Source organism: Buceros rhinoceros, unplaced genomic scaffold (assembly GCF_000710305.1).
Source record: "Buceros rhinoceros silvestris isolate BGI_N320 unplaced genomic scaffold, ASM71030v1 scaffold13064, whole genome shotgun sequence".
NCBI lineage: Eukaryota > Metazoa > Chordata > Aves > Bucerotiformes > Bucerotidae > Buceros > Buceros rhinoceros.
In genome coordinates, this window is record NW_010408854.1 from 4424 (window position 1) to 14786 (window position 10363).

The 10363-nt window shown below is 39.4% G+C and overlaps 1 protein-coding gene across 1 annotated transcript in view; it reads left to right on the forward strand.

The window, feature by feature from the left end:
* Nucleotides 1-9992, forward strand: part of NDUFA9 (NADH dehydrogenase (ubiquinone) 1 alpha subcomplex, 9, 39kDa) — a gene marked incomplete at both ends in the record, with an annotated part of 12286 nt that extends 2294 nt beyond the window's left edge. Inside the window, 6 exons of the mRNA XM_010135021.1 lie at nt 1920-2061; nt 3175-3277; nt 4004-4071; nt 4220-4296; nt 7832-7927; nt 9926-9992. Of these exons, the coding sequence (XP_010133323.1) occupies nt 1920-2061; nt 3175-3277; nt 4004-4071; nt 4220-4296; nt 7832-7927; nt 9926-9992 (553 nt within the window). The remainder of the gene's footprint in view (nt 1-1919; nt 2062-3174; nt 3278-4003; nt 4072-4219; nt 4297-7831; nt 7928-9925) is intronic.
* Nucleotides 9993-10363: the final 371 nt, after the last annotated feature.

Sequence of the window (10363 nt, forward strand, 5' to 3'; positions counted from 1 at the left end):
CTGGGAGACACTTTGATTTCACATTTGAATTCATAGAGGTCCTTTCTTTTTCTGATAGTCAGTATCTCCTTGTCCGACTGCCAGAGTCTATAACAGAGTTTATTTGGGTAAAAGCCCACCAAACCTAAATTAACTTTGATCTCATGATCTGACAAGGTTTGTGGTTCTTTTTCTATGTTCTTCAGACTTTGGGATATAGGTAAAAATGTACAAACCAACCTTTCAGGATTGTTTCACGCCCTTACGGAATTATGAGTGTAGGAGTGCTGTCAAAACAGAAGAAATTTCTTTGTGATTTGCGAATGAGGGAAGAAAAGAAAATCTGTATGGTTGGCCCAAGGACAATGTAATTTCTGTCCTTCAGATAGGTATTTCATGTGTGCTTCTCCCTTTAAAATTTCTGGACTTCTGTAGAAAGTATGATTTATATAAAGGAGGGGTTTTTTTTGTTATTGGAAGGAAGTGTGACAATGACAACAAAAAGTTCGATACTAGTTAAAAACCCCCAGACCTTGTCATTCTGGCCAAGTTCAACAGATTCAAACGCAGAGGAGTCTTGGTACAAATTAAAGACTTCGGGCATTCAGACTTACTGCTGTATTGCTCAAATCATCTTATGTGTTTTATACACGTTGGTATCAATGGTGGTGCTGGAACTCTGAGACAAAGTTCTGTGGTCCATGAACACTGGGTCAGACTAAACATTGTAATCATCCTAAAATCTGTGAAAAACTTAAGCATGGAAAAAATAAAAAGTGAGATTACAAGTAGAGGTCAGTCAAAAAAAGTAAGGCCTGCCATTAAATAGTTTTGTCCTTGCCTCATATTAGTGTACAGGCTCATCTGTGTATCCTGTGTTGTTTAAAAACTCCATAGTTACAGGAGGGATGTTGTTCGTTCTTGTGTGTTTCTAAAATCTATTTTTGTGAGTAGAACAGGAGTGATGGTTCCCAGGATCAGATTAGTTATTGAAGGGTCAAAAATAGCTTTTTATTTTTAAGGCTTTCTTTAGACTCCAGTGGGATCTGAAGAGCTGTGGGAGTAGATAAGGACAGAGTAAGAGGCATTTGGACAAGATGTTTGTTCCCCAAAGCAAATGGAGAAAATGGAGCGGGGTGCTTACAAGGACAATATAAAGACATAAGAAGCCAATTTACTCTCTTTCAGTCTTGGGATAGTTGGAAAGAATTTTGGGATTGTTGCCAGCCTATAGTGTCAGTTCTGTTTGGAGACAGAGCTTCTGTATTGTTCTTGATCAGGCGCCAAACTAGATTACAGTTGAACCCCCTAATTTAGGCCCCTTGAATGCCATAAAGTGAGTGGAGTTGTTGTTCTTTCTGCGTGTTTCTCCTTGAAGTCCTTTACAGCTGCTATGAAATGGTCTAACTGTAAAATTTTCTATTTGCATAAGCACCTGTGTGTTCTTTGGTCTGTTTTTGTCCACATCCTCAACGCCTAGCATCTGCCCTAACTTAGGCTGCTCAGAATTTTTGAGCTCTTTTGTAGTGTAACTGAGTGTGTCAAATCAGGTCAAATTGTGAACAGGCATTGTAAAATGACAGCTTTGCTCAGATTCAAGATGCAACACTTCCCAAGTGAAAATAGATTTTAGGTTTTTTTGAGAGAGAAGAGTTTTCTACTTGTCACAGACAAATAGGCAGGATGATTCTTCATATGGGTTTAATCTTAACAGGTGAAAAAGCAGACAACACTAAAGCTGTAATTGAAGCTTACTGTTGCATTTCATTTGCTTCTTGTTTTTGGGAGAGTCCTTCATGAAAGCAAACTTTGTTTCTAACAAAGAGCATCAAGATTGGTTTTTGAAGTATATTCAAGTAATATGTAGTGGTTGCTCTTCTGGTAGGCAGACACCGTTGATTGCTCTTAAAGTAATTTTTTTTTTTTTTGCCTTGTTTTAGAAACTTCAGTTTTGAAGATGAATTTGTAAATATTCCTAAAAGTATTGCACAGATAAGTAGGGACGCTGGTGTGGAAACATTTGTTCATATCTCTCACCTGAATGCTAACATGAGAAGTCCTTCTAAATACCTCAGGAGTAAAGTAAGTCTGGCATCCTCCTTTTGATTATATTTTCTGAGACTCCATTTTTTTTGTTTGGGTTTTGGGTTTTTTTCTTTTTCCCCAACAGGGTTTCTTTGAAAGAAATCATGAATTTACTATGGAATGTTTTTTGCAGCTGAGGAATTTTCAAGTTGCTGTGTTTATTGAGCTAGAAATCCTCTGTAGTACTTCATGTGCTTTGGTGGGAAATCTTAAATTCCTGAAAACTCTTCTTTTCTTCTCTCCTTGCATAACTTTGCATCTGTAATTACTGTCATTAAGAAAAAGGAACTAGTTTGATAGTTTGGGGTCTGATACCAGGGCTAAGGCTGGAATGACCTAGGAGAGCAAGTAGTCGATACCAAAATGAATGCTGTAAAGACAGATGAGTATTATGATTACAGACCCTTGGAGTGGGATTGTTGCCTGTTCTTGTACAAAAAAAAAAAAATGCCTGGTTTTTATAATGCTATTTTTTTTGTTCTTAGGCAGTGTAATTTTTCTGTTACTGATTTTCTCTTTTTAATATAGATATTGTCCCAGTTTCAGCTGTTTTTGTTATATTTGAGATCACTGGACTCTGCCTTATCTTTAATATAGTTTTTTTTTAAACCAGGGTTAAAGTTTGGTAGCTCTGTGTGTAACAACTCTATAGTTAGACCACTCCCATGTCAAAAGTAGAGAGCCGCCGCTGAAATTTCTAAGTGTACTTAAACAGTTCTTGTAGTGTTCTGATAATGTAGTAGGGGTTATGTAAACCCTCCATTTTCTTCCAAGCTCTGGTCTGACATAAGCAAGTACCTAGGTTAGGCTTCTTCCTTTTTGAACTTTTGTCACTTTAAATTTGTGTCGCTTCACTAATGAGACTGTATTATATCTCAAATAGAGGAAGTGATCTACATTATTATGGGACTTTTGGGATATTCTGTGAGACTTTTATCTTAGCATAGCATCTCAAAGATCAAATGGCTCAAATATAAATAAATTTTGTGCTACTGATGGTGTCATTTCTTTCAGTGCTGTAATCAGGATGCACTGAGTTCCGAAAAGGCATCCTCTTCTGCTCTGTTCGGAATGGGTCTAATGAATATGTTAATTTTTATTGAATGATAGGCTGTTGGAGAGAAAACAGTGAGGGAAGAATTTCCAAATGCTATAATTTTGAAGCCCTCTGAGATGTTTGGGAGGGAGGACCGTTTTCTGAATCATTATGCAAGTATGTACTCTTGAAATAATAAAAGCATGTATGATTTGTATCTACTTGTCTGTAGAGAACAGAGGGAAAATGTGATTCGCTTTCAAAAAGCAGAGAGGTATGTTTTTATCAGAAATGTACTATATTTTGTTAGCTGAAGATGTGTAATGGGAAACAGAATAACTTTTCATCCCGTGACTGAATTGTTACTGAGTCTAGTTAGGTTTTGCTGTTTGGGTTTTTTTTGTTTTCTTTGGTTTGAGATGGATGTGTGTACTATTGTGTTTTTATTTAGAATGTGTTAAGCTAAGGTCTTGTCATCTTAACCCTCAAAGTAGTTCACCCTGAAAGTAGGGGGTTTTTTTCAAGTTGGTGGTGCTCGAATCTGAAAATCAACCTGAGTTGTTGTGGGCACAGAAGGAGCAGTAATGACCAATGTATCACCAACAAAATTGCTAGACTGGGTAGAGTGGAATCATTTTCTGTCTTGCAGAGTTGAGATATCTCTGAGCTACTCCAGGTAAACAGTAAATACAGCCTTCCCATCATTGTTGATAAGAAAAGTAAATGTGTGTTGAAAACAGTGCTACTGGAATTGGATGGTAATTATTCCCAATTCTTCTTTTTCCTTGAAGTTAGTTTTCAGAAGAGATCCACACTCAGTGTAGTGCAAAACGTATTCATTACTTGCTTACTGAAAAGATTCACAGATTTTATTTTCAAGCTATGTGTGTGTCTTTCTATCAGACATGCGCTGGTTCGGTGGTGTGCCTCTTATTGCTCTGGGCAAAAAAACAGTGAAGCAACCAGTATATGTAAGTATTCAATAGAGCAAGACAACCTCAAATTCTGTGTGTGTGCGCATGTGTTTGTGTGGTAGGTTTCTTTTCTCCCTTCTGAAAGAGGAGTGTGTGCGTACATTGCTGTTTTCTATTGGTAATTTTCTGAATTTGTTTCTCCCAGGTGGTTGATGTAGCAAAGGCAATTATTAATGCAATTAAGGATCCTGATGCTAAAGGAAAAACATACGCCTTGGCTGGGTAGGTTACTTTTCTGATTCTAATTAACTGAAGTACTTCTTTTTGGTGTCATTTTTTGGCATGCTGCACAGTACATTTAATTTCTCCATCCATGCACACAGTTTGAGCTGCAATAAATTCCACCTCCTTTTTGGGAGGAAAAATGACTCAAGCTGTTATTGTGAGTACTCTGAAAATCCTAGTTTGGGCCCCATTGCATTTAATGCTATGTAAGTGTGCACAAAGAAATAGACAGTCTTGGGAAACACGCTAGACAGCATAGATTTGGAGAAAATTGTGCTAAAGCTGTGCGGAAACCACCTGGAATTAAGTAGAATGGATAGAGACAGAGGATCTCTTGGAGTATTGTGTACAAAAGCTCCAAGTCAGAATAGGTCATTAGCATTAAAAATAAACAACGGGGCACATGCCAGGGGTAATGAGTCCATGTTTTGATACTGTAATATAACACTGGAACTGGTAAAAGGAGCATTAGACTTATTGATAAAGAAAACAGCTGCTAATTAGTCAAGATACAAATGATGCTGAACAGCTCTCTTTTTCTGTTGCATGCATATCTCTTGTGCAGAATGTCTGGATTTTGCAGAAGGCTTATCTGAGATTACATTTTTATTTCCATGCTTGTTTTGTGACCCCGTTGAAGGGACAGCTCTTTATTCCTGTTGTGCAGAGATTGTTGCTGGTTTGTCTTTTACTCATAGTCACTTTCCCCAGTGGTGTAACTGAGCTGTTGAGAAAGTTGTTATCCCAGCAGCTAGGCCAGGTGTGCTGTGTGCTGGAACTTCTGCTTAAAAACTAGCAAAATAAGAAGCTAACAGTGGTCTGTAAGGACTACTGACAGCAACAGTAAGTTTATGGAGTAACTCGAAGTGGCTTTTGGATTGCTTGAGATGGTATGAAGTGTCACACTAAAGAACAAGTGGAAACAAATGCTAAACAGCCATTCAAAACCATTTTTTATCAAAGAGAATAGATATATAGGTGTCAGATGGACACAGCTAATGCAAAAACACAAAATGTGATAAAAATTAACCCTTTGAGTGCCTGTTTTATTTCTTTGGAGCAAATCTGAAGATGGGTCAATAATTTATCCAAAGCTGCCTGCCACAAAAGGAAGGAGAGGCACCTGGTTTTAGGGTCATTTCTGTCTCAGCAGAAGCAACTGCTCCAACTGCAGGAGAAACTGAGACTAAATAGAACACTGTTTGCAGCCAGATGGAAGGGCAATTGGCTAAACTTCGAATCTATTCTTCCAGTTTCAAAGTTTCATTGCTTGACAGTTTACAGAGCGCCAGGAGTTCAGTGCCCAGGTTTCAGAGGCAGGAATTTAAGCAAGGATGCCAGACTCCCACTGCAAGGAATACATTTTCAGTGACTGAACAGAGTTTGAATATATGGTCTAAAATGAAGATCCAAATAAGTGCTGGAAAACTAGAGGAGCTCTGCCACATAACCCTTGACAAAAGCTGTATGAGATGCTTTTTTATTTTTTTAAAAGGACTTAGGAGCTTGAGTTTAAAATACTGAAGCTAATTTTAAAATACTCAACCTAAATACTCATTTTGTGGAAGAGCATTCTGTTTCTGCAGTTTTGTTTTTTCCTTCCTACTATATGGTGAAATAGTTTTAACTATAACAGCTAGTGGTGTCATTGCAATTCCTGAGTCACTGAAGATTTGGTATAGTTTTTTTTCACCTGTTCCACTCGTTCTCCCATGGCACTGCTTTTGCTTCATCCTCTTGTTAAATCTTCTGTGTCGAATGCTAATGCTTTCTGGAGCTTACTGTCTGCTACTAACGTGGTTTATGTAATGACAATTCAATGTGATTCTATGCTTGGTGAAGTTGTGTAGTTAATGTTAGGTAATTTGTAAAGGAACAAACTGTTTATCTTCATTTTCACATTTTTAAGTTTTGCTGTACTATACATCCTTGCATGGTTCTTAGATATCAGGATAAAAGTGAAATTGGCTTATACTGCTTTTGGATACGCATGAGGATGTTGAAGTGTATAAGGGCAAAAGGTTTTGTAAAAAAAAAAAAGAAATAACAAAAAAACCCCCAGAAATTGCCAGTAACTAATGAAAACCAAGTTTTGGTTTTGTGTGGTGGTTTTTTTTTTTTCTCGGTTGAGTAAATTTGACATTACCACTTTTTGCTGTGTTTCTCGTGTAAGTTCTATTAACAGAAGAAAAATTAATATCTTGGTTTGACGGTAGTCTTTTAGTGTAACTTCGTAAGTGCTGATCTCAGGTTTTATAATCCAGCCGCCTGGACAAAGTTGATAAGCAGTTTCAGGTGTTGAATTTTTTTGAATTCCCCCAAATCTGCTGACCTATCTTTAAGTATATCCGTGAGAACTGCCAAATGCACTTGTCAGTCCTGTCCCAGTGCTGAAAATCTTGTATTCAGAATTTGAGTCAGCATGGAGGAGGCACTTTAAAGGTGTGATTTAAATGTACACAGAAGTACACTTTTACTCAGTATGATTGTGGTGGGTTAGCCTTGGGCAGCAGCCAACTGCCCACCCAGCTGCTCACTCCTCCTTCCCAACAGGACAGCAGGAGAAAATACATGAACAGCTTATGGGTTGAGATAAAGCCAGGGAGAATGCTTACCAGTTACTGCCCAACAGACTTGACTTGGGACAAATTAATTTACTGTCAATTAAAATAGATTTGAATAGCATGAAATGAAGGTAAAAAGAATAAAACCACACCTTCTCTCCTCTATCCTTTTCCCAGGCTCAGCTTCACTCCTTTAATTCCAACTCTTCTACCTCCTCTCCCCAAGCAGTACAGGGGAATGGGGAACAGCATATTATGGGGTCAAGTCCATAACAGCTCCTCTGTATTCATCCTTCCTCTTCACACTTTTTGTCCAGCTCCATTGTGGCCTCTTCACGGACTGCAGTCATTCAGGATAAACCTGCTCCAGTGTGGACTCTCCGTGAGCCACAGGGGAGTCTTGGCTTGGGTGCCTGGAACACCTCCTCCTGCTCTCACCTTGGTGTCTGCAGGGCTGTTTCTCAAACATTTCTCCTCACTCCTCTCTGCCTTTATGCCATTTTTTTCCCTTCCTTAATTATGTTTTCCTAGAGTTGCCATTCTCTTGGCTGAGGGACTCAGCTGTGCTTTGTGGTGTGTCCATTGGAGCTGGCTGTGCGTGGCGTGGGGCTGCTGTAGAGACCCTGTCCCTGCAGCTCCCCTGCCAGTGTCTGGGCCCCAGTGCCCGGGCCCCAGTGCCCAACTCAGTGACAAAACAATTTTGCAATTTGTGACTTGCAGTGTTTCTGTCACTGATGTCAGGTGATATGTTTTTCTAACTTAATCTCTCTTTAGTTCAAACAGTACAGGATCTGGAGAGCCAAAATTTGTTTGCCTCTTGTGAGGAAAATGCCAAATCTGGCAAAACATTTAGATTGAAGAAAACAGGCCCTTGGTGGGCTTGGGGGTGGAGAGCTTTAAAATTTTTGTCTCTTGGTGGAAATATTTAAATTTAGCTGTAATGTTTGTTGCTGCTTTTTTTTTTTCAGACCTAATCGATACCTCCTGTATGACATGGTGGAATACATCTATGCAGTTTCCTTCCGAAGATTTATTCCTTATCCGCTTCCACGTCCTCTCTACCAGTAAGTGGGACCCTTCCTTCACTAAGAATTTGGGATCCAGCAGGTGGCACAGAAGCATTGATAACCGTTGCACTGGATATTTAGTATTGCCAGTTGTTATTTAACATGCTAGGATCACAGAAACTGGCTTTGCCGAGGTACTTGTTAGCTAGCTTTGAGTGTTCTGCTCAGGCACAGGCCTGCATTTGATGAGCTAGTGAGTGCAAGGTGTGCTTGTAATCAACTTAACTGTTTATTCCAGAGTCATTGAATGGCTTTGCTACTTTTTGAGTCAGGAAGTAGCAAAAAGTCCTAAGTAGAGACAACCAGTAGCAAACTAAACAAACTTTTAATAGTACCACAGGGGAAACCTGTGTGTATGTTGCTGACTGTAGGCCATGACAGATTTTTCTGCAGCACCTTAAGGTATCACAGCTGTCAGCTATTCATCTGGTTTGGTGAGCACAGCCTCCTGGAAGCAGAGTTGGGGTGAGGGTGGGTATGGGTATTGATTGACTTTCTAGTTCAGTCCTTTGCATTGATTTGAGCCAGAGGTGGACGTAAGTTTGTTCTGAGATCTTGGCCTGGCAATTTGAGCAGTGCAGTTGTGAGCAAGCATTTCTTTGTCTGCAGTATGAAGGCAGTAACAGGAACATCTTTAGAAGATGGTAGTAAATGGGAGATAAAAAGGGAAAGACGTAGCATCACTTCAGTTGACTACAGTGGATGGACTGCAAAGTCTCTTTGCACGCACTGAGCTGCTTCTGCAGCTGTGTATTTTGGCATCGGGACACTGAGGATCGAAGCTGATTTGCTCAATTGCAACTACTGTGGAACAGTGCATTAAAAAAGTGTAGTATAAATCTGAGCCTGGGCCTAGTCCTTATGGCATAATCTCATTCCTTTGAAGAGCTACCTCAAACAGTAAATATTGTTTCAGAAGTTGCTCTCACCATGGTTGAGATGTGTTAACGTTTGGGATGCTGGTCCTTCCCGGTTTTAGTCCAATGCAAACTAATAAGCTAAAAGAGTCACCAATGTTAGAACCCTCCTACTAATCTGCTAGTAGACCTCAACACTGGATTAATGTAACTGCTAATAAATAATAGGTTGTGGCTGTTTCTGAATTGACTGTAGAGGCATCAGCCTAACGTGGCACAGCTGACACAGAGCAGCTTGTTAAAAAGCAGCTGTGCGGGTGCTTCTTAGTCTTATTCATATTTGCTGTAGTCCATGTTACGTTTTTTCTTTATGGGCTAAACTAAGCTGTATTTTGTATTTTTGAGAAAAGAGTGCACCTAAAAGGTGGACAAGCCTAGTTCTGCTTGTGTGCAGTAGCATAGTAACACCCTAGTCTGTCAGGTGAGCACTTCAATAAGATTCTACCTTGAATACTGTTGGTCCTGAGACACTGAGCAAGAGCTGTACTGTGACTTTCTTTTCCCTGCCAGATTTTTGTTCTTCCAAGGGAAACTTAGTTTCTGGAAACAGCAAATGTACTAATCCTGATCCTTTTTATAGATGCAGTTTGCTCCAGATTTCATCATCTTGTTTGTACTGCTGTTAACTCATTTAGTTGTCAGCAAGCGTGTTTTATCATGGAGGCACTGAATCAAACTTTGTGACTAATTGGATTACTGCCTACACTACTAGGGAAGACAGTTTGGAGGAAGAAAGGCAGGGCAAGACTGAACCCTCTGGTGTGTGGGGAATTGGATGGGTTTGCTTTCCCCGCCCACTAATGCGCATTTTTACTTCTAGATATCAGTTCCTCTATTCCCTTTCAAAGTAAAAGAATAGGAGCTCGAATAATTTGGTAGCAAACAGTTAAAGTTACCAGAAGCACAACTAAGAATTTGCTGGCTGGTCTGTCACTGCTTTATGAATTCATAGCTTGCAAGAGCAGCTCTTGCTCACTGTCTGTTAAGTGTGAGATATTGTTATGAATTATCAGTTCTTGTTTTTTTTCTGGGCTTTTGGATAATGACTATACTTCTGCAATGGTCTTTCTGATTACAGTTTAGTTGCAAGATTCTTCGAGATTAATCCATTTGAACCGTGGTTAACACGAGACAAAGTGGACCGGGTAAGTGTAGGACAATCCACAATTCTTCTTGGGATGTGTCTCATTGTGTGTTTGTAACTTGCACTTGTAGTTCTGCATTCAAGAAGTATTGAAATGTGTGTACATCATGTGGTGTAGCATTTCAGTTGTTTCAATGGCTGGAATTCGATTGTAAAGTATTGCTTTCAGGCTGTTTGGATACTACAAAAATCTAATTTTCTAAAGGTGTCTATATATAACCTTCCTCAAAAATGGTTGTGGTTCCTGCCATACAGTTGCAGCAGCTACTGTTCTGCAATCTGACTCTGAACTTACTTGCCCAGGCCTGTTACAGTGCCAAGGGGATACACTGTCAAAGCAGTCTGGAGATTCCTCTGGTGCAGTCTTACAAA